Raw genomic sequence first — 27,008 nt, forward strand, 5'->3', positions numbered from 1 at the left:
TGACGGGTAAGAGGCGTTTTAAAATATTAGTAAGGTAATAAAATATTGGTATGGTAGGTAACTAACATCCATACTAATCAGTACCCATATTATAAATGTGAAAGTGAGTTTGTTTTTTGGTTTATTGGTTTGTTGGTTCGCCCTTCAATCACGTCGCAACGGATCGACAAGATTTTTTGCACGGAAATATTTTCAAGATCTGGAGCGTGACATAGCCTACTTTTTATCCCGGGAAATCAAAGATTCCCACGGGATTTTTAAAAACCTAAATCCACGCGGACGAAGTAGCGGGCATCATCTATGACATAAACCACAACAATGATTGTATTGCCTTATAGGTTTATACAGCCTCTGAGGCAGCAAAAAAGTCTCCATTTAGAGTTTATTCATCATCATCATCATCATGATCAACTCATCACTGGCCCACTACTAAGCAAGGGTCTCCTCTCAGAATGAAGATGCTTCTGAAAAAGGCATATTGCACAATCAAACAGACACACTTTTGCATAATATAATATTAGGTTTTAACTATTTTTAGGGTTTCGTACCTCAAAAGAAAAAAAAAGAACCCTTATGATCACTTTGTTGGGTACTTCCCGTTGACCTAGAATCTTGAAATTTGGCAGGTAGGTAAGACTTATAGCACCCGTAAGGGGAAAAATCCGAAAACCATAAATTTGTGGTTATATCACAAAAAACCGGCCAAGTACGAGTAATGAGGGTTCCGTACTACAGTCGTATTTTTTCGACATTTTGCACGATAATTCAAAAACTATGAAGCATAAAAATAAATAAAAATCTGTTTTAGCTGATGCGTGAGTCTAACTCGCACTGGACCGTTTTTTTTTCTCTGAATGTGCACAGTGATAATGTTTATTCTATCTTTCATTCTAGGCTAGTAGAACTTCTAGGAGAACTCGTAGATGTTAAATTGGAAGGTCTCAGCGGCATTTATTGGAACTTCGTACACTACAACATACTTTTAGGCAGACTTGACTGGGATCTTGTTATGCCACGAATTAGTTTGTCCGTTGGTAAGTGAATGTTCATTCTTTCATTCGTTTCATCTCGATACTATTTTATTACTACTGTGTATTGAAGATCTATTACTTTTTTCTTTAAGGTAAATTCGAAGCTGAAGGTCTATACGGAGACAGAGGAGGGAAGGTTACATTATCTGGCCGGTAACTATTTCAATCACATACACATTTTTTAGGGTTCCGTACCTTAAAAGCCTCAATAGCTCAACCGGTAAAGGAGTGGACTGAAAACCGAAAGGTCGACGGTTCAAACCCCGCCCGTTGCACTATTGTCGTACCTACTCCTAGCACAAGCCTGACGCTTAGTTGGAGAGGAAAGGGGAATATTAATCATTTAATATGGCTAATATTCTTTTAAAAAAAAATAAAAAAAAAATAAAAAAACTTCTATCCCCTATTTAGGGGTTGAAATTCCAAATTTTGTTGGTTTGTTGGTTTATTGGTTTGTTGGTTTGTCCTTAATCACGTCGCAACGGTGCAAGGGATTGACATGATTTTTGCATGGGTATAGATAAAGACCTGTAGAGTGGCATATGCTACTTTTTATCCCGGAAAATCAAACAGTTCCCACCGGATTTTTAAAACCTAATTCCACGCGGACGAGTCGCGGGCAACAGCTGGTAACAAATAAATATTAAAATTACAAATCAAAAAATATCATCGTAACGAGGCAGGGTGCCCAGAACGCTGGCTGCGTTACCTCGTTGAATGGCCAGACTAATATGCTAATCGAGATAGCTGCCAGCCCTCCGGTCCCCCGTGGATTCCGCGAAACGGGATGACAGGTCCTTAAAAAAAGATCTAGCACTATCAAGGTGCCTATCTATGTTATAAACGAAACTAATTACTGGTAATTTCATGTTTTATTAACTCCATTGGCTTAGGCTGTGCGTTGATGATCAGTCTGTCAGTCAGGGCAAGTCTTTTTATATGAATAGAGATGTAAATTTCACCCGAGCAAAGCCAGGCGAATCAGCCAATATGCTGTACATTTTTGTATATGAAACTACTAGCTTATTCCCGCAATTTCGTCTGCGTGGATAACACAAATTTCAAACTCCTATTTTACCCCCTTAGGGGTTGTAGTTTCAAAAATCCTGTCTTAACGGGTGTCTGCGTCATAATAGCTATCTGCATACCAAATTTCAGCCCGATCCGTCCAGTAGTTTGAGCTGTGCGTTGATAGATCAGTCAGTCAGTCACCTTTTCCTTTTTTATAATATACTTACTAGCTTATGCTCGCGACTTCATCCGCGTGGACTACATAAATTTCAAACCCCCATTTAACCCACTTAGGGGTAGATTTTCGAAAATCCCTTTCTTAGTGGGTTTCTACTCTTTACCTACACACCCTCCAAATTTCATGTCTCTAAGACCAGCGGTTTAGGCTGTGCGTCAGTCAGTCAGGACTTTGAATTTTATGTATACAGATAGATGAGTATTTTTTTTATTGCAGTCTGGTCATCGAAAATATTCGCATTAAGGGCAATGCCCTTCTGCGTTTGGACCCTGGACCGGTTGTGACTATCTATAACATCAACGCCGACTCTAGCATTGCCAATATTGAGGTACATTATACAAGTACATTTTTTTTTTCACCTGATGGTAAGTGGTGATGCAGTCTAAGATTATAGCGGGCTAACCTGGAAGGGGTATAACAGTTTTTATTAAACCCATACCCCTTTGGTTTTTACACGGCATCGTACCGGAATGCTAAATCGCTTGGCGGCACGGCTTTGTCGGTAGGGTGGTAACTTGTCACGGCCGAAGCCTCCCACCAGACCAGAAATTTAGAAATTATAAAATTCCAAATCCCTACCAGGAATCGAACCCGGGACCTCCCACTAATAAGACCACAGCGCTCACCACTGCGCCAGGGAAGTCATCAGATAAAGTCACTTAATTATGGCCCCTATAAAGCTGTGATAGCCTAGCGGTTAGGACGTCCGTCTTCTAATCGGAGGTCGGCGGTTCGATCCCGGGCACGCACCTCTTTTCGTAGTTATGTGCGTTTTTAGTAATCAAACGAAAAACATCGTGAGGAAACCTAGTGACCCGGCGATGGGTTGATCATGGTGATAATTTATGGCCTCTACAGCGTCACTTGCTGGAGTGGCGAGCGCGAAGCTTCGCCTGGGGGTGAGCCCATAGAAGACATAAATGAGAGGTCGGGGGGGGGGGGGGGGGGGGGGGATCACTGCTTGGGATGACGTAGGGATGGGTAGATGGATTGGACATGGTTAGTCCGTACGTCCGTAAGACCTACATACCTGCCAAATTTCATGATTCTACGTCAACGGGAAGTACCCTGTAGGTTTCTTGACAGACCGACAGACAGACAGAGAACAGAGAACAAAGTGATCCTAGTAAGTGTGGTAATTACAATATTTACATTTTCCAGGCTGATGTTAAAGCTACTTGGCAATGCCGGGACTGTGAAGAATCCGATGACGTCTCTGACAAACTCAACACATTCCTGAACGAGACACTTCTTCAGATCCTCGAGAGATTCAAGGTAAAGTCCACCAAAATTCAAATCAATTATTAAAATAGGGTACTATTTTACACTTTTTAGGGTTCCGTAGCCAAATGGCAAAAAACGGAACCCTTATAGACTCGTCATGTCTGTCTGTCTGTCTGTCCGTCCGTATGTCACAGCCACTTTTTTCCGAAACTATAAGAACTATACTGTTGGTAAACTTGGTAAGTAGACGTATTGTGTGAACCGCCGTGTGTGTGAATTCACACAAAAACAGAAAAAATGTGTGTACATCATCCCAATTGGCACTGGCCATAATTTTTTGAAAAAAATAGCATTTTCCAAATGTGAGATTTTTTTAGTTTCGTTACAAGGCAAACCCTCACGGCGATTACGCACTGCACTTTCGTCATCCGAGTTTTATACGTCATCCGTAAGAATATCAGCGATTATCTACAACATATCTACAACATAATAATATGTCATAAGCTCCCATACAAAACATAAAGGAAGGTATTTTCATGGACTTAGATCGGATGAGTGCGTAACCGCCGTTATGCTTGAATAACAGCTACTGGGCTCTAGCGCGACACAGTATACAACTAGCGCTATTTATTGGTATCGCTTAGGAACTAATAATAATAGGTTGAGTTGTAACAGTTTTATTTTTGTTCTAGAAAGAAATAGACACCATAGTCGCTGAAGCCATCCGATATCTGGTGAACTATGTGTGGCAATGAACAGGTTCAAAGCCGAACATTCAAATCAATATAAATCAGATCGATATTTTGATTTTCGTTTTTACTACGAGATGAATACTGTTGTACTGTAGGTACTGATTTCAATAAAATTATTTAATTGAATGTTATTTTTTTAATTTGTAAAACTTTCCTTATCCTGATATATATAATTAACTACTTTATGCCCGCCACTTCGTCCGCGTAGACTAGACTTTCAGTCTCCCCTATATTACCCCCTTATGGGTTGAATATTTAAAAAATCCTTTCTTAGCGGATGTCTACACTCTACGTTATAATAGCCATGCCAAATTTCAGCCCGATCCGTCCAGTAGTTTGAGCTGTGCGTTGCAGTCAGTCAGTCAATCAATCAGTCATCTTTTCCTTTTATATAAATATTTAGATTAACTGACCCGCATCGGTTTCTCAGGTGGAATTGCTGAAAATCCTTTCTTAGTATAAGTCTTTGTCGACCTCTCTTAGATTTCAGATTATATTTTCTTTGCAGATTTTTTTATAATGACAGTTACCTTGCGTAGTGGTGGGCGCTTTGGTCTTATAAAAGAACGCTCGTGGGTTCGATTCCCGGTAGGGGCAATTTGTGAATTTCTAATTTATTTCTGGTCTGGTCTGGCAAATCCATGCCGCTGAGATTCAGCGTTCAGCGGTATGGCTTTCATAAAACTTCCATACGTCTTCCAAGTTAGCTCATTTCCATTTTAGTCTGCGAAACTTACCACCAGATGAGATCGCAGTCAAGGGCTAACTTGTATCGAAATGAAAAAAGTGTACGTCATAGAGTAAAACTACATGCAAAATTTCAAGTTTGTAGACCCAAAGATGGTGTGCCGTGGTAGGTGAAGGTTAGTAGCGTAGACTGATTAAAAAATCGGCCAAGTGCGAGTCAGACTCGCGCAATGAGGGTTCCGTACTACAGTCGTATTTTTTCGACATTTTGCAGGATAATTCAACTGTGATACATAAAAATAAATAAAAACCTGTTTTAGAATGCACAGGTGAAGACCTTTCATATGATACCCCACTTGATATAGTCACTCACTTGGAAAGTTGAAAATACTAATTATTAGTTCATGACCACAATTTAATTTTTTTTTGTGTGATCTAACCCTAAATTCGCGGTTTTCAGATTTTTCCCCTAATGCCAGCTATAAGACCCACCTTCCGGCCAAATTTCATGATTCTACGTCAACGGGAAGTACCCTGCAGGTTTCTTGACAGACCGACAGACCGACAGGCAGACAGACAGACAACAAAGTGATCCTATAAGGGTTCCGTTTTTCCTTTTGAGGTACGGAACCCTAAAAAGCCAGACTAAAGTACTGAGTAGCCGCGTGTGACATAGCGATAGCACGACGTAACGATTAATAACACGACAATTACCATTGTTTAGTAGTCAATATTAATTGTATAAACCGCTCAACAATATTTGTATTTGACGTTTTTTATGTGAAAACAAGTAAATAACTAATGAGAAATACAATGACGCCACGAATTTTCAAAGTTTGTTTTGCAACTAAAGTTGTTGCCTTGAAAACAAATCGGTTTCACGATAAGGGACAAAAAATAGGTTAGCTGCGTCTCTGTTTATCTCATTAGTCACTTTATCTGTGCTCTTTTTTTAGTGTGAATGAGAAAGCAAACGTGCCTTTCTATAGATTTTTTACTCAGTCTACGTCAGGTTAGTAGTCGGGTAAAAAACAAAGGATTTCTTCCTTTGTCATTTGCTAGCAATCTAATATGATAAAAGTTCTATAACTTGCCATGCGACCCTGCAATCAGAAGATTATCCTATTTGTATTTATGATATAAATGTTTATCATAATAATTATCACCACCCTTTATTTAACCCTAGATTTAATTTTTCATTGTGTCCATGCACTATAAATACAGAATGCAATTTGATTAATGCATTACTGCAAAAAGAAATACGGTAAGTGCTACCTTAATATTAAATAGGAACATAATTTTCTACAAAATATTTCAAAAATATTTAAAAAAAAATATGTTTATTTTTCATGTTAAGTGTGTAGTAAGTAGTGACTAATAATAAGAATCTAAATATATAAAGGTGACTGACTGACTGACTGTTTGACTGATCTACCCTAACTTATCCTATCCTATTATTTCAGTTTGAAGAGATTCAAAATGAAGTCTGCCGTAGTATCCTGTTTATTGGTTATTATCGCTAGTGTTTCCGCACTTCCCCAGTCAGATGTCGGTGCGTATATTATATAGTTTAAATTAATATCTAGTATTCAATATATATGTAGATTCATAGATTGATGAACAGTTGTCTTATAGAACAGCCAACAGTGTGCGAACATAGAGTTAATAGGCATCTTCTAGACAACCATCATTATTGCTCCGTTTTTCAGACATGATTAACGACAAGCGCAAGCCTATTCCACGATAAAAAAAATTAGTACCTACTAAATATATAAAAGGAAAACTGGAGGACTGACTAATCTATTAACGCACAGCTCAAACTTCCGAATGGATCGGGCTGTTTGGCATGTAATAGATGACTATTACGACGTAGACATCCGCTAAGAAAGGGTTTTTCAAAATTTAACGCTTAAGGGGGTAAAATAGGGGTTTAAATTTTTTGTAGTCCACGTGGATGAAGTTGCGGGCATAAGCTAATGCTAATCTAAATATATAAAAGGAGAAGGTGACTGACTGACTGACTGACTGATCTATCAACGCACAGCTCAAACTACTGGACGGATCGGGCTGAAATTTGGCATGCAGATAGCTATTATGACGTAGGCATCCGCTAAGAATGGATTTTTAAAAAATTAACCCCTAAGGGGGTGAAATAGGGATTTTTTTGTAGTCCATGCGGACGAAGTCGCGGGCATAAGCTAGTGATAATAATATATCAAACCAGCAAAAGTTTTTTATTTAATTTATTTATTTATAAAATGTAGGTACATAAACCTAATACAATTTTATTTTTTTAGCTCCTACTCAAGATCGTTTTGTAGAAGTGTTGATCAAATATAAGATAGATCAACTTAAATGTTGGATAAGAGAAAGAGGACTGGACCCATTGTATATTAAAAAACATGATTTCGAATATGTTATTAATGATGGGTATGATGACTATTTTTTATTATATTATTTAATAAAATTTCTATAATTTACAAGTAAATTACTAATTAGCCATAATTTTAGTAATTAATAATTAGTAATCGAATGGTTAGATTATAATCTCTCTGAGTAGGTACCAGGAATATATTATGAAGAAAAATGTGACATTCTAAAACAGATTTTTATTTACTTATAGGCATAGGTATGTACCTAATAGTTTTTGATTTATCATGCAAAATATCGAAAAAATACGATTGTAGCACGGATTGCAATTGGCCGGTTTTTTCTTTTTAAAATGGTCTGGTTTTGTTTTTAACATGAGTCTTTGATTTACTCACATGGTCGCAGCTGAAAATCAGCGCCCTGCATCTTATGTGTGTTAACGCATAATATGATGCAAGACATTATGCTGAGCTGTACACCCATTTGGGGTAGTGTCACAGATGAAAATGTTACATTTGTGCTTTGTTTTTGTCTGTGACACCAACAACAAATAAATGCATTTTCTTTCTTTCTTTCTTTCTTTCTTTCTTTCTTTCTTTCTTTCTTTCTTTCTTTCTTTCTTTCTTACTTTTCTCTTGTTTGTAGGTTGGCTAAATTCGAAGGAACTATCGAATCTTTGAAATTCTCTGGCGCTAGCAACATTGTTGTCAAACATGTTCACTACAACATTTTCTTTGGAAGACTCGAACTTCATATTTGCTTGCCAGAACTCAGTCTGTCCGTTGGTAAGTAATGTAAATATATAAAAGGAAAAAGTGACTGACTGACTGACTGATCTATCAACGCACAGCTCAAACTAGTGGACGGATCGGAATGAAATTTGGCATGCAGATTGGTACTATGACTTAGGCATCCGCTAAGAAAGGATTTTTGAAAATTCAACCCCTAAGGGGGTGAAATAGGGGTTTGAAGTTTGTGTAGTCCACGCGTACTTCGTTCGCGTGGATTTAGGTTTTTTTAAATCCCGTAGGAACTCTTTATTTTCCGGGATAAAAAGTAGCCTATGTCCTCCCCCGGGATGCAAGCTATCTCTGTACTAATTTCATTAAAATCAGTTGAATGGATGGGCCGTGAAACTATTTCAATGCGCTACCATTACATAGGCGTATTAAAAATTTAACCTTATTGAATTGCGTTAAAAAACGCATTAGCATGATGATTGCTTTTTTCACTTCAAAAATGTTTTTCGTTGCAGAAAAACACGTTGTACGAGGAGTCATTGGAGATACGAGTAGAGGGGGTGAACTCATAGTAGCGGGCAGGTACTGAAGCTTTCTTCATTCATAGATTTTGCTATGAGCCATTTTCGTTTACTGCATAAACTGGTTTTCAATTACCTAGATGTACCTACCTAGTATAGTGATAAGTAATTTTCTCTTGTAACTATACAGAGAGTCATATTCGCCACGCAAATAATCTCTAAGATTAAAAAAAATCTGACGAGGTATTGAGAGATGAGGGACTTTTGTCCTCAACGGACAGTAGTTCTTTGCCTGCGTGACGCTCTTTTATTATTCCTATAACAAAAGAGCGTCACCCCTAATAACCAACACGTGACAGTACCTACTTGGTTCCTACCAAGCACTGTCACGCTAATCAGTATTAATTATTGTTACATAAGTTTTAACAACTTCATTTTGTTATATTACAACCTCAAAGCCTGTGATATCTGTATCAGAGGTGACACTCTTCTGTGATTGGAACTATTAACTGTCGCGCTAATCAGTATTAATTGTTATATTACAGCTTTAACAACTTCATTTGTTATATTACAGCGTCAAAATCTGTCATATAGCTACGTTAGAGGTGACGCTCTTCTGTTATTGGAACCAGGCACTGTCACACTAATGAGTATTAATTGTTATATTACAGCTTTAACAATTTCATTTGTTATATTACAGCGTCAAAGTCTGTGATATCTGCTTGAGAGGTGACGCTCTTCTGTTACTGGAACTGGGATCTGTCACCATTATCAACATTAATGTGATGTTCAGCGTGGGAAGCATTGAAGTAATAATCTTTTAATTTATTTACTTCATTTTTATGGTTCCGTACCCGTAGGGTGCCAATGGGACCCTATTACTAAGCGTCCGACCGTTTGTCTATCAGCGGGCTGTATCTCGTAAACCGTAATATGTAGAGAAATGATTTTTTTACAGAATGTGTATTTCTATTGCCGCTATAACAACAAATAACAAAATTTCAAAAAGGGCCGCCTTAAAAATTATAAAAACTTGCTGATGCCCGCGACTTCGTACGCGTGGATTTAGGTTTTTTAAAAATCCCCCAACATCCTGTGTCACTCTCCAGGTCTATAACTACCCGTGTAAAAAATCACGTCGACCCGTTGCTCCGTTACGACGTGATTGAAGGACAAACAAACAAAAAAACAAACACACTTTCGCATTTATGATAATATGGGTACCTACTGATTAAAAAGTGTTGTTCCTTGTACGGTGGCACGGAACCCTTCGTATGCGAGTCAGACTCGCACTTGACCGATTTCTTTGTAGCTTTTACCCATGAATTCGTCCACGTAGATATAGATTTTTAAAAATACTGTAAGCACCGAAATGGGAATCTACACCAACGAAGTTATGACAACGGCTTAAATCTTCGCTTGCGAAAAATCCGGTCTTTTTCCTTTTCTCTAGATTACATTTAAGTATACATTACTAGCTTATGCTCGCGACTTCGCGCGGACTACATAAATTTCAAACCCCCATTTAACCCAGTTAGGGGAGGAATTTCGAAAAATCCTTTCTTAGTGAATATCTACACTTAACAATGAACACACCCTCCAAATTTCAAATCTCTAGGACCAGCAGTTTAGGCTGTGTGTTGATAAATAAGTCAGTCAGTCAGCCAGTCAGGACTTTGAATTTTATACATACCTACAGATAAAAGGAACCCAAACAAGGACGCCCAAGGGGATAGGCCTGGGCGTCGATGAGTCAGTCAGTAAATGAATCGGGACGTTTTTTATATGTTTTAATGATTTCAGTCAAACTTGAGAGTGGTATGGAAAAGCCTGGGATGTCTGAAACCCCGTGATCTCTCAGAGCGCGTGAACAACTTTTTTAACTGGAAGATTCCTCTTTTCTTGGACAAATACGATGTGAGTGTATGAGTATCCACTTTTATATTTAACTAGCTTATTTCCGCGAATTCGGCCACGTGGACTACACAAACTTCAAATCCCTACTTTACTCCCTTAGGGGTTGAATTTTCAAAAATCCTTTCTTAGCGAAAGTCTACGTTGTAATAGCTATCTGCATGCCAAATTTCAGCCCGATCCGTCTAGTAGTTTGAGATAGATCAGTCAGTCAGTCAGTTAATCAGTCAGCTTTTCCTTTTATATACATATTTTTAACATTTTTTTTAATTTCAGCATGTAATCAACACCGTTCTCGGAGAAACAATTCGACGCATTGTTAACGACCGCTGGTGGTAAACATTAGCAAAGCAAATTAGTGCTGCCTAACATTGATTAGTTAAATTATTTTATTAATATTATTATATTTTTGCTGAGTTTCTTGCCGGCTCTTCTCAGTAGAATTTACTTTCCGAACCGGTGGTAGAGTCCTGATGTAGCATAAACGCCACAACTTGGCCTACATGACATACATAAATTTTTATTTTTATTTATTATTTATTAATTATTAAGTATTTTATTAATAAAATAAAAATGTTTTTTGAAATATTTCGTTTTATTTTCTCTCTGTGATATGAATACGCAACTCCGTCCGCATGGATTTAGGTTTTAAATTTTCCGCTGGAATTTTAAAAATCCTTTCATAGAGCACTTCTATGAGTACTCAAGGAGTATAGTCCGTACAAAATGACTCATCATGCGCCATTTTAACTGGTTCAACTGTCATATCCAAAGTACGGTTCACCTTTAAAATAAGGACTAAAATCGTACTTTTGACAAAAAAAGTTAATATGGCGCGTGAGGAGTTAAATTTTCCTTCCAGTTTCAAATCTGTTGGTCGACTATGTCAGGCAATCATTCCCCTAATATATTGTTGAAATAGTTTTGGGACTAGCTTTTACTTGAATCGAGCATCTTTATTAGGCTAGTACCTACTTCCATAGGCAGTACCTACTCTTCAGCTGTATTTATTGCATTCGATTAGGTAGTAATTTAGATTTTTATTTAGGCTATACGATAGGGGGGCTAGCTTATCTGGACAAAAAGTATTATAAAAATTAAAAAAAAACTATTTAACTGAATAATATCACAGTATTCCTTATTTTCGATAAAAACTTGACCTCAACTTACCCTTTTAAAATTTTCGGAAAATCCTGAAACACAATGTCCCTTACCTACTTACTGTCGGCTTAGATAATAAGCTTGGAATATATATATCAGTACCCTTAGCGAAAGTGTGTTTGTTTGTTGGTTTGTCCTTCAATCACGTCGCAACGGTGCAACGGGGTGACGTGATTTTTTGCATGGGTATAGATAAAGACGTGGAGAGTAATAGAAATAATAAATAAATAAAAATGCTTTAATTCGACCATAAAACACGATCATAATTTGTTAGTAATAACACACGCCTTAAAAACTTATGTTAGTAATCTTATAACTATTTACCTAATCCTAATACTATGTAAATAGTTATAAGATTACTAACATAAGTTTTTAAGGCGTGTTAACTATTTACCTAATCCTAATACTATATTTAGAGGTCGGTACAACTGTGGGACCAAAGATACGCAGAAAGTAAAAACGCGACTCTGACAAAAATATTCTTTCCGGATGTAATTGGAGCATACAAGGTCTTAAATAAAATCAAGCTTACACCAATCCTCGTGCAGACATTAACAGGTCACGGTGGATTCGGGCAATATTTATACCGTTTTAAATGTAAAGACAACCCCACCTGTGACTGTGATGATGAAACCGAGGAATCAGTCTTACACATCTTAACAGAATGTCCTAAATTTGCCAAAAAGCGGTTGGAACTGGAATATACCATAGATAGCAAGATAAATAAAGAAACTATACCTGTCATTATATCTAGCAAGAAAGTAAGCAAAAAATTCCTAGAATTTTGTGAACAAATAACAGGAAAGGTGAAACTGAAAAATAACACTAGAATAAGTTAATACTAAATTAGATTATAAATATCTAAAAGAGTATTAAATTAAGAATATAAAATGTAATTAGCAAAAAAGAAACTGTAGGTACATGTAAATAGGTAGTATAAGAATTAATAAAGTAAGAAAATATGTATATTTATATTATATATGATAATGTAATATTATACATAAGAAAAAAAATAGCATGTAACATATTATTATAATAATGAATGACAAGCTGAAAAAAAAAAAAACGTAGCTGTTCATTCTCGTCCAACAGAGCAAGGCAAAAAAAAAAAAAAAAAAAAGAAAGCAAGCCATGTCAGCTATAAAAGGTCTCCGATCATCATGTCGGAGGACAAAAAAGCGGACACACAAAAAAAAAAAAAAAAAATACTATATTTAAGACAGGCCTGATTAGTCAGCACGTGCACCATATGACAATGGTTCAGGTACTGACAATCAAACCTGTCAGCAAATGCCCTCTATAGGCTAATATAGGCTATAACTTTATATCCCGGAAAATCAAATAGTTCCCACGGGATTTTTAAAAAGCCAATTTCCACGCGGACGAATTCGCGGGCATCAGCTAGTAAGTTATAAGTTAGCTGTGATAGCCTAGTGGTTAGGACGTCCGCCTTCTAATCGAAGGTCAGGGGCTCGATCCCGGGAACGTATTTCTAACTTTTCGGAGTTATGTGAGTTTTAAGTACCTAATTAAATATCACCTATTTTAACGGTGAAGGAAAACATCGTGAGGAAATCTGCATGCATGAGAGTTCTCCATTATGTTCTCAATGTCTACCAATGTGAACATGGTCTACCAATCCGCACATGGCCAGCGTGATGGACTATATGGCCAAAACCCATCTCTCCGAGAGGTGACTCGTGCTTTGTGGTGAGCCCGTGATGGGTTGATGATGATGATGATGATGATGTATAAGTACCTATATTAATAATATATGTAGTGGTAATGTACCTAATTCAAAGCAATTGTTTTTAATCCAATTACTTAATCGAGATATTTATTTAACATCCTGTATTTAGGATAAAGTGCTCGATAAAAGGTAAGTAAATAATTTTGATTACGCTTGTTCTTATCAAATAATATTCTATTGTCAGTGTACGAGTACGTTTTAATTATTTTTTACCGTTAATTATTTATAATCCGATTTATTATCGGTAAGTCTTTTTATCTGTTCACATATTAAACTAATATAAGACTATGTCGGAATAAGGAATGAACTATTAATTATATTATAATGGTATTGGTTTCTTTTTAGGGTCCCGTATCTCAAAAGGAAAAACGGAACCCTTATAGGAGCACTTTGTTGTCTGTCTGTCTGTCGGTCTGTCTAGAAATCTACAGGGTACTTCCCATTGACCTAGAATCATGAAATTTGGCATGTAGGTAGGTATTATAGCAGACATTAGGGGGAAAATCTGAAAAACGTGTTTTTGAGGTTACATCACACAAAAAAATTAAATTGTAATCATGAACTAATAATTAGTAACTATTTTAAATTTTAGAAGTAAGATAGCTATATCAAGTGGGGTACCACATGGAAGGGCTTCACATGTGCATTCTAAAACAGATTTTTTTATGCATCATAGTTTTATTAATTATCCCCCAATTTTTTTAAAATTATATTACCATCTTAATTTTAATGGGACTTTCTGGTGATGCAATGGGCTGAGATGATAGTACGAAAGTGGAGCAAAATAAAACTGTTTGAATAATGATTTCAGGTATCAAAATGCGCGCCGCATTACTTTTCGTCACCGCTGTGGGGTTTGTGACAGCAGGGCCTTTAGTTTCTCAGCAAAACGTTAATGTGGAACAAATAGAAACTGGTAAGCCATATTGCAATTATTTAAGAAGGGCGCTGACGGAAAGTTTTTGACGACCGCCCTGGCGCAGTGGAGAACGCAGTGGTCTAATAATTAGCAATAGGTCGGGGTAATTTGGAATTTTATAATTTCTAAATTTTCTCTGGTCTGGTCTGGTGGGAGGCTTCAGCCGCAGCTATTTACTGCCCTACCGGCAAAAGAGTGCCGTCAAGCGATTTAGCGTTCCGATACAATACCGTATAGAAACCAAGTGGGTATCGGTTCAATAAAAGCTGCCGCACCCCCTGCAGGTTCCACAATCACACCTGATGGAAAGTGATGATGAGGCCTGAGATGGGACGCGTTTACCGAGAAGATGCCTATTCAATCTTGTTTTAAAGATACCCGTGATAACACAGATCGTGGAAGAGTATTTCAAATCTAAGTCATGCGTACGAGGAATGATGACGCAAAACGTTTCGTGCGTGTAGATGGAGTGTCGAGATCATAAGGATGGAAACTCGTCGGACGCGGTCTTGCGGTTCGGTCCATCTTAGACAGCACTATCAGTTGCCACAAGGTGAGATTGCAGTCAAGGGCTAACTTGAATCTGACTAAAAAAATAAAAAATACTATGCTACAAAAGAGGTAAATGTTGTTTGAAGATTATTTTGAGTTTGAGGGAGAGTAAGGAATAAAAACAATTTGCAGTCAGTGGAGACTGCCGACAGAAGTGAAAACTTGAAACTATGAAAAAAATCCGTGCTCTATGGAGAACATCAATTTTTTTATTAGAAACGTTTAATCATTTTAATTGACCTAGCAATAATAATTTAAAAAAGATACCACTTAAAAATCAAATTATGTCGATAAAATAAAGATAAAGATCTTAATTTATCACATAGATTGAAGTAGCAGTGCCGCAATTAAATATTTTTCCTACAGATAAACAATGAAGTGTAGGTATCGATAAATTCAATGTCATGAGTAGGTACTAATGACTGATATGATGATCGAGTGGGGCCTTGGCTTTGATTCTGTTATGGAGTGGCTCCATTGGCGAGCATTCGGTAAATCTTCAGCAAACATATTTTGTTGGTTCAACAATCGTAAAATTTGATATTCGCAAAACATTTCGGCTCGCATCATAAGAAATAGGCGGCAATTTCGCCCGCATCAAAGGAAATTCGTTGTATGTAAATTCGCCAAACATTCGCCGAATCCCGCATGTTCTTCGCTGGAAAGTGCTAGAAGATTTGCCGTTTGGCGACCTTTCACCAAACTCACCCAAACTCGAAACATTCGCGCAATGGGGTCACTCCATTAGTGTGAGCCAGAGCATACAGACGGAGTGGAGAGCCGAGTCATTTTGCTTATAACTTGAGTTGAAATGAGTTGCAAATGAGATGCGACTCCGACTTACAATACGAGCATATAACTATTCAACCTGGCTCTTTTCTTACATATTTTTTAGGGTTCCGTACCTCAAAAGGAAAAACGGAACCCTTATAGGATCACCTTGTTGTCTGTCTGTCTGCCTGTCGGTCGTCGGTCTGTCAAGAAACCTAGATGGTACTTCCCGTTGACCTAGAATCATGAAATTTGGCCGGAAGGTGGGTCTTATATAGCTGGCATTAGGGGAAAAATCAGAAAACTGTGAATATGTGGTTACATCACACAAAAAAAATTGTGGTCATGAACTAATAATAATTATTAGTACCTATTTTCAATTTTCGAAGTAAGATAACTATATCAAGTGGGATATCATATGAAAGGGCTTCACCTGTGCATTCTAAAACTGATTTTTATTTATTTTTATGCATCATAGTTTTTTAATTATCGTGTAAAATGTCGAAAAATACGACTGAATTACGGAACCCTCGTTGCGCGTGCCTGACTCGCACTTGGCCGGTTTTTTTATTTTCGATTTCAACTCGTATTGTTCTTCATTCAATTTGAGTCTAATTTTGTTGAAAGAACACTTTTATAATATTTCATCACTTATCTGTCGTCAAATCCTTTTCTTATTTTACTGTTGTATTTTTATACATAATACGTATACTATTTTTGTTTATTTTATTTTATTACACCCCTTCCGTTTTCTTTAATTTTTATTATATCCTCTACCCTAAGGTTGCCTGGAAGAGATCGCTATTTTAGCGATAAGGCCGCCTACTGTACCTAATTGCAAACGTCTTTGTTATATGTTTATTGTTTTGGTTTTGGTGTATAAAGAATATTTTACTTTTAATTTTACTTTACTCATATTGCGCATTTCACTGCGTCATCATTCCTTATATAAATAAATATACGCAATGGCTGGTTCGGAAGTTTGGAATACTCTTCCGTGATCAGGGTTTCCTACCAATTACAATCCTCGTATCCTTAAAACAAGAGTAAATAGGCACCTTCTAGGCAAACGCGTCCAATCTTGACCACAATCTGAAGTCATTAGGTGTAATCGTGGTCAAGCGTGTGCCTATAGTATTGGATATTTGGTTACATCAAAAATAAATTATTTCTCAGTGATTATTGGATATAGGGTTTTCCAAAATACCTAAAATCCACATCCTTCGTTAGTTTTAAGTGTAATAACATTTTAAATTATCGATTAAACTAAAAAAGTACGTCATTATGATGTGACGTCACATCCATAGTATTTCATAGAATATCGCATACTAAGTGCGCGTTTTGACGTATAATTAAAAGTTACTGATTTGGCTAGTCGTCAAATACCGTAATACGGGTCTAGTTCAGATTTCTATGAGACTAGTGCCTTAGTAGGTAGGTACACGGAAATATGATTGCTTATCATCATTAATTAAATCCACTTGCCATGTATGATCTTTATTTTAAATGATCGATGATTATGATTAACAAAATTTGACGTAACTACGTAGTATGTTTTCCGAGTGAAATTTAATTGTACGTGAAGTGATTATTATCATAGTTACTAATATGCGAAAGTGTGTTTGTTTGCTGGTTTGTATTTCAATCACACTGCAAAATTGGAGGAATGAATCAACAACATGATTTATTGCACGGATATAATTTTATTAGTAGGTAGACTATGTCACTCAGGAATAATGTAGCTTTCTATTGGTGAAAGAATTTTCAAAATCGGTTCAGTAGTTCCAGAGATTACCCCCTACAAACAAACTTAACGACATTACCTCTTTATAATATTAGTATAGATACGCTCTAGGAATTAATCTGTGTCTGTGATTTTCTAGATTTCCATAAATTTTTTAGGTTCAAAGTTAGGCACACGGTCTCAAGAATTTAAATACAAATCTTTGAACCTGTATAATTTAAAAATATGTACCTAGGTACAGTACGCAGCCGAAAGTGATGAACATCGGCCTTTAGAATGACATTTCTTCGTTAGAGTAGTAGAGCGTTGTCTCTATCACTAACAACAACAACAACTCATACTCATATGCCGTTTTGTCGGCCTCAACGACCGAGACGGTGGTCTACAAATTTGCTATCTCCTTCTAAAGAGTTCATCACTTTTGGCCACGTGCTGTAGTTATTTTTACCGAAATTTGGCAAAAACCACAGAGATAGATAAAGGCATGTTTATGGTACTATGTCAGAAACCTGGACAGCAACAACTGTACAAAGTTTAAAAAAAAAGGAATAAGAAACGAACTCTTAAAATACCGGTGGGAACTCTTTGATTATCCGGGATAAAAAGTAGCCCATGTCACTCTCCAGGTCCGTGGAATATTGCAAAAAATCCATTGCACCGCGCCGTGATTGAAGGACAAACCAATGAAGTAGTGATCAAAATAGAATATAATTTTTTTTTTAGAAATATCCTTGGTAAAAAAAACTATCATAATTTTTTTAAAAAAGAGTACCTAGGTAGTGATCACTTATGATGCGTCATGAAATGTTTTTTCAGTGGTTGGCGAAAGGAATGGGCCAATAGAGACTGTCATATTGAATTTATTGGAGAGTGTCAGGCAGTTGATGATTGATGGCACCGACACCATTCCACCCCTGGACCCCCTTGTCGTTGGGAGAATCCACTTGGATGATGAAACTCTGCCTCTACCTGGGTAAGCTGATAAAATTATCACCATTATCTCATTTGCATCATCATCATCATCATTATCAACCGATAGATGTCCACTGCTAAACATAATTATATCCCTTGCAGGCATTTCCACCACGTTCTTGCGCCGCCTGAATCCAGTGGCTCCCTACCACTTGTTTGATGTCGTCACTTGTCTGTCCACCTATATTCTATCCGCGGATAGAAGTTAGTATAGCGCTCTCTCTGTGATGAAATCCCATACAAATGATAGAGGCAAAAATCTCAATGAGCGTTAACCATTTTAAGTTACCAACAAATCAAAAACATGTTTTCGAAAAACATTTGAAATTCAATTCGTAAATTTTTTCAAAAACATTTGTAATTCAATTAGAAAATATAGTTTAGTTTGTGATTGGTTGGTGACTCAAAATTATGACACGCTCTAACGCCCACTGAGATTTTTTCTCTATAATTTTTATGGGGTTACGTAACAGAGAAAGCGCTTTTCGCGGATAGAGTATAGTAGAGGATCTTTCAATCTGCGCTTTACAAAACGCTTTTGCCAATACCAATCTATCTAATGCAGTATCACGCTAAGGCATTAGCCCTTTCAGCTCAAATCATTTTTGTTTTCAGTACTTTCTAGTTCGTAGCTTAAGTTTACTTACTTACTTTTAATTTTGCAATTTTTAACATTTGGTTACATATTTTTGTACTGTTTTGTGAGCTGAATAAACGTTTATTTATTTATTTAATGTTTGCAGGGCATTCGTCACACTGAACGACATGATCGTGAGGGGCATCAGTTCATTCCGCGTGGATGACCTCCGGCTGTCAATGGCGAGCCTAATACCGTTGCGGCAAAGACTGGACTTTGATGTTGTGATACCAGCAATTGACGTTGAGACAAGTAAGGTTATTAAAATGAAATAAAAACCGGTGAAATACGAGTCGGATCTCGTTCTTTTAGGGTTATGGCATCGATGTATGATCCTATGTCGATGGGTTATGGTACATGTTATGAAATCTTAATATTTTGGGTGTATATTAAAATATTTTAGGGCCTCAAAAGGAAAAACGGAGACCTTATAGGATCACTTTATTGTCTGTGTGTCTGTCTGTTAAGAAACCTACAGGGTACTTCCCGTTGACGTAGAATCATGAAATTTGGCAGATAGGTAGGTCTTATAGCAGAAATTAGGGGAAAATCTGAAAACCGTGAATTTGTGGTCACATCACAAAAAAAAATTAAAATGTGTTTAGAACAAATTTACTTTTAAAGCAAGATTACTATATCAAGTGGGGTATCATATGAAAGGGCTTTACCTGTACATTCTAAATCAGATTTTTATTTATTTTTATGCATAATAGTTTTTGATTTATCTTGCAAAATGACGAAAAATACGACTGTAGTACGGCACCCTCGGTGCGCGAGCCTGACTCGCACTTAGCCGGTTTTTTTTCCGAGTTAGAACATTGCAATAATTGCGTGTAAGAAAAACCCAAAAGTGTTTGTTTTTCCACGTGAACGAAGTCGTGGGTATGAGCTAGTTATAATGTAGATTAATCTTGACATGACAGTAATTTATATTTTAAATCACACGAGTGGACTTATCAAAAATACCTTCTTTTTCAGGCAGCTATGCACTATTTATGAGAATTTTCGGTGGTGATATTTATGGAAAAGGTGATATGAAGTAAGTGAAATAGATTCCTGTACAATTTAGGGCTTAGGACCTCAAAAATATAAACATCACCCTGTGTAGGATAGCAGGTCTAACTGGTAATGTGTGGTACAGCTTTAAAAAATAAATGTTTTTCTTTCTTTCTTTCAATGAAGGCACATAAACTTAGTTTTACTATAATAATTGCTAACAACACTACTATCACAGCTTGCACTTATATTTTCTCAGCAACTCTATTGAACTTGTCCGTTAAAACCTCTAAAACCTCTCGCTAAGCTTCCAACCGTGAAAGTGGGAGAAAACCAATTTGATTAGTCCCACCGGTCTGCGCCAACTGGCGTTAACCAATCACAGAATGACAACTGATAGTCTATTTAAAATAAACTTGCCAACGTGAAAATAAGACATAATGTAATTTCGAAGCTAATTAAATTAAGATATTTAATGTTTTCCTTTGTTTTTAGATTGAATATAACAAATACTAGAGTTAAGGGCCACGTTACAGTCGCCCTTCGCCGTGAAAATGGTCTATTTGTCACCATTACTGCTTGCCGAATCAGCTTTAAACTTGATTCTTTTGAGGTAGATATCTAATTTTTTTTAAAACGCTTGGCGTTTTCCTACAACACGGTTACACGATCATAGCGCGAATGCCAATTGAGGACACCTATTCGAGATCAGTGTAATGAGAGAGCCAGCGCGTGCCAGGACCTTCGTTATTTTATACAAGCTGAAAGTTTCTCTGCATGTTGTCCCCAGCACTGGGAAGAACGTTTGTTTGGTTTTTTTTTTCGATCGAAACCGATGGATTAAGAGCTTTTTGCAGAATTAGTCTATCCATTGATAAAAACCGAATGGAAATCCATACATTAGCTTCTGAGATTAGAGCGGATAGACGAATTCAGCGGAGGAACTTTGTAGTACAATATTGTGATATGTTTTCTCATCCCATTTCAGCCCGTAATTACTGGAATGTTTAACGACGAGGCCAGCAGTGAATTTGTATCTAGATTTTTGGCTAATTTGATACCTGAAATGTTGACATATTTCGAGGTAAGCTAATCAAATAAAATAATAAAAGTTGATAAAATAAAATGCCTAAATATAAGACTGTTCTAAGATCTATATCAACAAATCTATTCACACGCATATCATTTTCACCAAAATACATCAAGTGCAGAGTAGAAGCAGTCGTAGAGGAGATCACATCTTACTCCCACAAACACGTACTTCTCAAGGAAGAAGAAACATAAAATTTGCAGGTGTACAAGTGTATAATAAATTACCGAAGGAGGTGAAGAATGCGAGCTCGTTCAATATATTTAAAAACAAACTCAAAAAACACATACTTTATGATATAAACCTACTTAATTAAATTTTGTTACTATACTGTATGAACTACACTGTGGCAACGATTTCGCATTCTTCCAAGGCGGAGCGATATTAAAATAAAGTGAATTGTGAGGGTGGATTTGAAATTATATCAACTACTTAATTAAAATAACAAATTGTTAAAGTAAAATATGTAATGTAAGTTGTAGATCAAGTAAGTTAAATTGATTGCCAAACAAACGAATAAGTACCTACCTATTGTAAATATGTTTTCTCTGTAAGTGAATTTTGTAATTCTTTGAGAGAAATAAATAATTCTTAAACCTGAAAACAATATGACGTATAATAACAATATATAGCTGACGCTTGTCCCCGGAATGCAAGCTATCTCTGTACCCAAAATCCCCCAGAAGCTCGCAGACAGACAGAAATATATATAGTAGGTATAGTGTAGTTTGAATTACGCACGGTTCGGTTTTATAATTAAACAAATCCTCAATCTGTTTATCGACCTAAATAGCGACCCGCCTCGGATGCGCACGGGTAGCTTATAACACTTTTCGTAGGGATATCTAATTATTTTGAAAATAAAATATAGCCTATGTTACTCAGGAATAATGTAGCTTTCTACTGGTGAAAGTGTTTTCAAAATCGGTTCAGTAGTTTCAGAGATTACCCAAACAAACTTAACCTCTTTTATAGGTAATAACTAATAATAAAATAATCTTTTAATTGGGACCATAGCGCACAGTTTACAATTATACAAAACACAACAACACCAAACAAACGGACAGAACAAAACAAAAAAACACAACAAAGAACAAAATATGAAGACAAAAAGATCACAAATACTAACTAATAGATAATAACGGAATACTTTTAATATAGGTACCTACGAGAAAGGTATTTAAAATGGAAACTATTATTTTTCAGGAGTCAATTACAAACTTTTTGAGTGCAACTGTACTAAGGATAGGAAATTTAATTCTGGCTGAATTGGACTTGGGAAGCTTGCTTCCATCACTGGCTCCTTAAGAAAATTAACCATACGACCAATGATTGACTTAAGTACTATATTATACTAACGAGATAAACAGATTTTTCCAATTGTATTAATTTAACTGGAGAATAAATTTGCGTTTTAACAGTTTATGTACCTATTGGAAACCTGCGAAACTGTTGATTTTATTCGCTAGTTTTATTCGGAGGTTCAACATCACCGACTGATATTATTATTACCGACGAAACCTTATTAATATAAAAAGTTTAACTGACAAAATTGAGTTTATTTATTTATTTTGTAAGAAATAAAAGAATATTTTACACGCACTCTTAGTTTGATTTTTGTTTGAAGAATTTATATTCATTTAATTAAGGCCCGATTTTCTAAACGTCAAATAACTTTTAGCTGACGTATTGACAGTTTTCGTATAAGAAATCTGTCAAAACGTCTTTATTGGTCCGATAAGTTATTTAACGATTGAAAAATCGGCGCTAGGTGTAAATTGTACTAGCTGATGGCTGCGTAGGGCCTGTTTCAAAACCGCCAGATAAACTATATCTAACGGATGAATTTGACACTTTGACAATAATAATTATTCCAAATACAAAAATTGTCATATAGATTTGGAGGTTGTGAAACAGGCCCTTACAGTAGTAACATAAGTAAGAAGAGTAACATAATTCTTTTTTCATTTTGGAAAATCAAAGAGTACCCTCGGGTTTTTGATACACATCCCTAAAACCCCCTAACACCCCGAAAAGTGACATCTTTTCCAACCTTAAGTAAGTACCTATACTAGATTTTGTGTTGCTTTCCTGGTTCAAAGGTGGTTTCGGAAGGTTTATTTCTTGGAATCGCGTGCTCGCATCAACTGGTGCGTATAGATGGCGTTAGTTTGATACCATATCACAATAGGCTACTTGACAATTTTTTTAAGTTGGTCTTAAATGGTTAATATTTGTCCTATTATATCAAAAAAATTAACACTATATTTTTTTGCGCCCTAAAAACCGTAAAACTTTAATTTAAAAAAATATTTTTCTTAGACAGGTGAAAACACTGTCGGCCATGTTTGGCCGATAGATTATCTGTGCTCTGACGTCATGCATTTGTAAACAACAGTATAACCACAGGGTTATGCTGTTGTTTACAAATGCATGACGTCAGAGCACAGATAATCTATCGGCCAAACATGGCCGACAGTGTTTTCCAAACATGGCCGACAGTGTTTTCACCTGTCTAAGAAAAATATTTTTTTAAATTAAAGTTTTACGGTTTTTAGGGCGCAAAAAAATATAGTGTTAATTTTTTTGATATAATAGGACAAATATTAACCATTTAAGACCAACTTAAAAAATTGTCAAGTAGCCTATTTCTTACAGGTAAATGTTCTTTAGATTTTTTTTTGTAATTAATAGACGTGATGATGCGTTTAAGACGGAGCATGCTTGACTTTTTTCTTTTTTTTTTTCTAGGAGGAGGAAAAATCCATAACGGAGCGCGCTTGACTGTAGGATGTCTTTCCCCTCTTGATTTGATTGGTTTGGAGAATTTTTTGTCAGGAAAAATACTTTAGGTCGGACACGAAACTCGAACTCAAGATCTCATAGTCCGTAGCCGAATAAACTTACCACTAGATCAAGAGGGAGATAGATACATAAAAATAATAAAGTTCGCAATGTTAATCGAAAGATGGCTTTACTACGTGATAGGTTGCAGATAAAATCAAATTTCGCCGGCCCCGGCACCGTAAGCCCAACCATTACGCGTTTATGATCATTTTGTGCGGTGAAACTTTGATTAAGCCATATTTTATTTTTAGGGTTCCGTACCTCAAAAGGAAAAGCGGAACCCTTATAGGATAACTATGTTGTCTGTCTGTCTGTCTGTTGGTCTGTCAAGAAACCTACAGGGTAATTCCCGTTGACTTAGACTCATGGGTAGGTAGCTAGTCTTATAGCAGACATTAGGGAAATAATTTGAAAACTGTGAATTAAGAGTGGTGGAGAGAGTGGGAGGGGCGGTGCATGTCGCATGCTGCATGTTGCACCATAGAGATATGATCGGTTTAGCGGATTATAGCAAATTACGGCGGCATTCCGAACCAGTGGTAAATTAAACTAGTTGACGATTCAAAAGAACTTGTAAAAAATTACTTAAATTATATTCTATTACATTCCATTCTAAATAAACTTTTGATTCATTGTATAGAGTTCAGTGACTTCAAAAGTCATTTTTAAGCGTTTAAGTAGGTAAACATAACTTTCGCGTTAGGCACTCGCTGAGTTGATAACAAATGTGAAAGTTTAAAAGCAGTCCCTTTGATAAAGTTGGGTAATCATGATAATGAGCCTTTTTATTTTGTTTAAAGAGTGGCTTTGTGTTTAAGTTGTTTCATTAGAATGATTAATTGCTCGGTACCTATAGGTCTTTTCAGTTGAACTTTCTCGAAACGTGGGGCTTTTAGGACCTTAAATTTCCAGCTCTCTTTGAGCACCTTTTGATTTATTTTTAGGGTTCCGCAAAGAACCATTATAGTTTTGTCCAATTCGTCAGTAGGTACTCTGTCCATCTGGTCACAACTATTTTAATTATACTAAACTGGGCTGTAAAGTTCAGCGCTATTATAGAAACCTAAACATGAGCATCCATCTATCTTTTACAAATATTTATATTTAAAATTCTATATGTGCTCTGTTACCATAAAATAATACCGCAATTCCTTAGTGTACCTATTAAACGTTGAACGTAAATACGAAATTTTATTGAAATTGTTTCTAAATCAATCAAATAAAACTGGTTATTCTCCTAATGGTCGTGTAAAAAATGCGTATTTTGGGTAAACTTCGCGATTTTTTGTATCGCACCAAATTGTGCCAATCGTGTTTTGGCTTTCGTAATTCACTAAAGAATATCTTTAATTTTTATAATATTCAATAATAAATAAACAAATTGCCAAAACTTGATTCTTTGAGCATCCGAAATGTGTCTCAACACCGCTCTTAGGACGCATAACAAAAAATGCTTATCTCTACAAAATGTATTTAATCTCCGAACAACAAGCTTCCGCGTCAAGCAGAATTAACTGCATGAAACTTAAGCTAACCCAACTAAAACTATGTGACATGAAATTAAACGTACAAAGTGTAAAGGATGGACATTAGAGGCACTTTAAGCGTGGTCTAGAACAAGGAGGGAAATTAATGTGGAAACTTTAGTCGATATTTTAGTAAGCACTAACTTAATCGCTCAGGCACCACACGAGATTCTAAAGAAGGGAAAGTGACCAAAAGTAAATATACTGTTTAGTCCCATCTATTTGCCATCTGTAAACTACGAAAAAGTGCAAAACGAGCATCGATATAAATGACAAGATATGGTCATCATGATCAACCCATCGCCGGCTCACTACAGAGCACGGGTCTCCTCTCAGAGCGAGAAGGGTCCTGGCCATAGTCTACCACGCTGGCCAAGTGCGGATTGGCAGACTTCACATACCTTTGAGAACATTATGGAGAACTCTCAGGCATGCAGGTTTCCTCACGATGTTTTCCTTCACCGTTAAAGCAAGTGATATTTTAATTACTTAAAAACGCACATAACTCCGAAAAGTTAAAGGTGCGTGCCCGGGATCGAACCCCCGACCTCCGATTGGAAGGCGGACGTCCTAACCACTAGGCTACTACAGCTTGTAGATATGTAAGATATGGTCAAGCGAACAAAATTTTTCACGATTTCGAAACCAAATAAATCAGCGCTACCTGTTGAGCTAATGAACTACCAACAACAATCTAAATCCAGGAGGACGTAAACGCAAGGATCATAATATTCTAGTTGTGTAAGTATAGCGCGACTAGTTACTATTGCCTGAAATTTTATTTAGCTGATATGATAGCGTGGACCCAGACACCGATATTATAGCAGTCATGTTTTCAACCGACTTCCAAAATTGAGGTGGCTCTCAATTGGGTATTTGACTCCAACTTTTTTATTACTTTATTGTAAACTAGAATAAAAATAATGACGTAAACTGAAAAAACTAATTAAATCGATCAAATAACAAAAAGTTATAAGCATTTAAATATTGCTGAATAGACAGAGATAGCGATACAGCAGTTTGACGTCACACCTACTAATGCCATAGAAGCTTCGTGCGGTTTCATACAAATTTTCGTTTTGCGAGAAAGGGATAGAAGACCCTCCCACTCCAAAATAAAAATGCCTTTAACTTTGTAAATCTTTGTTGGATTTTAATGTTTTTTTAGTGTACGTCATTATTTTTATTCTAGTTTATAATAAAGTAATAGTATTTATCAAATTCAAAAGTAGGCCAATACCCAATTCAGCCCGTTTTTTTTTTCAGTAGGTATATACACTGATTTTTTCGATGTTTCTGAACCGATATAAATAAATAAAACAAATGAATGTTTATTCAGCTCGCAAACCAAAAAAATATACAATACTCACCAGACGTTAAAAAACTACAAAATTAAAGGAAACATAAAACTACGATTTAGAAAATACTAAAATCAAAAATGATGTCTTGTGTGAGCTGAATACTAGAGATACTTATAAAAAATGGAATTTTTACTTATTTTAATTATGGTTTGTGTAAGTTAGTTTGTATTTTAGAACCTGGCTAAACATAGTCA

At 36.3% G+C, this 27,008-nt stretch overlaps 2 protein-coding genes across 3 annotated transcripts; both read left to right on the forward strand.

Annotated features, from left to right (window-relative positions):
• The first annotated feature begins 992 nt into the window (after nucleotides 1–992).
• LOC138404784 (uncharacterized) lies at nucleotides 993–4,266 on the forward strand. The gene is made up of 5 exons (XM_069509830.1): nucleotides 993–1,034; nucleotides 1,124–1,184; nucleotides 2,497–2,608; nucleotides 3,442–3,555; nucleotides 4,197–4,266. Exons 1-5 carry the CDS (start codon nucleotides 1,010–1,012, stop codon nucleotides 4,257–4,259), a joined length of 375 nt encoding a protein of 124 aa, XP_069365931.1. The 5' UTR covers nucleotides 993–1,009; the 3' UTR covers nucleotides 4,260–4,266.
• Nucleotides 4,267–13,564: 9,298 nt separating this feature from the next.
• On the forward strand, nucleotides 13,565–22,675 carry LOC117981956 (uncharacterized). 2 transcript variants are annotated; one of them, XM_034968224.2, is made up of 8 exons: nucleotides 13,565–13,643; nucleotides 14,211–14,315; nucleotides 18,202–18,358; nucleotides 19,101–19,246; nucleotides 19,973–20,033; nucleotides 20,486–20,603; nucleotides 20,979–21,074; nucleotides 22,287–22,675. In XM_034968224.2, the coding sequence occupies exons 2-8, from the start codon at nucleotides 14,219–14,221 to the stop codon at nucleotides 22,386–22,388; spliced, it is 777 nt and encodes a 258-aa protein (XP_034824115.1). In that variant the 5' UTR covers nucleotides 13,565–13,643; nucleotides 14,211–14,218; the 3' UTR covers nucleotides 22,389–22,675. The 2 variants fall into 2 exon arrangements, with proteins under 2 accessions (XP_034824115.1, XP_069365915.1); XM_069509814.1 differs by lacking the exons at nucleotides 13,565–13,643; nucleotides 14,211–14,315 and adding an exon at nucleotides 14,789–14,871.
• The last annotated feature ends 4,333 nt before the right edge of the window (nucleotides 22,676–27,008 follow it).

The sequence above is a fragment of the Maniola hyperantus genome, chromosome 4 (assembly GCF_902806685.2).
Source record: "Maniola hyperantus chromosome 4, iAphHyp1.2, whole genome shotgun sequence".
Taxonomy (NCBI): domain Eukaryota; kingdom Metazoa; phylum Arthropoda; class Insecta; order Lepidoptera; family Nymphalidae; genus Maniola; species Maniola hyperantus.

Coding starts and splice junctions, on each gene's coding strand:
- LOC138404784 (XM_069509830.1), top strand. CDS start 1,010: ATGCCACGAATTAGTTTGTCCGTTG. Junction 1,185..2,496: donor AAGGTTACATTATCTGGCCG/GTAACTATTTCA, acceptor TTTTTATTGCAG/TCTGGTCATCGAAAATATTC. Junction 3,556..4,196: donor AGATCCTCGAGAGATTCAAG/GTAAAGTCCACC, acceptor TTTTTGTTCTAG/AAAGAAATAGACACCATAGT.
- LOC117981956 (XM_034968224.2), top strand. CDS start 14,219: ATGCGCGCCGCATTACTTTTCGTCACCGCTGTGGGGTTTGTGACAGCA. Junction 14,316..18,201: donor TGTGGAACAAATAGAAACTG/GTAAGCCATATT, acceptor ATGTTTTTTCAG/TGGTTGGCGAAAGGAATGGG. Junction 21,075..22,286: donor AAATGTTGACATATTTCGAG/GTAAGCTAATCA, acceptor ATTATTTTTCAG/GAGTCAATTACAAACTTTTT.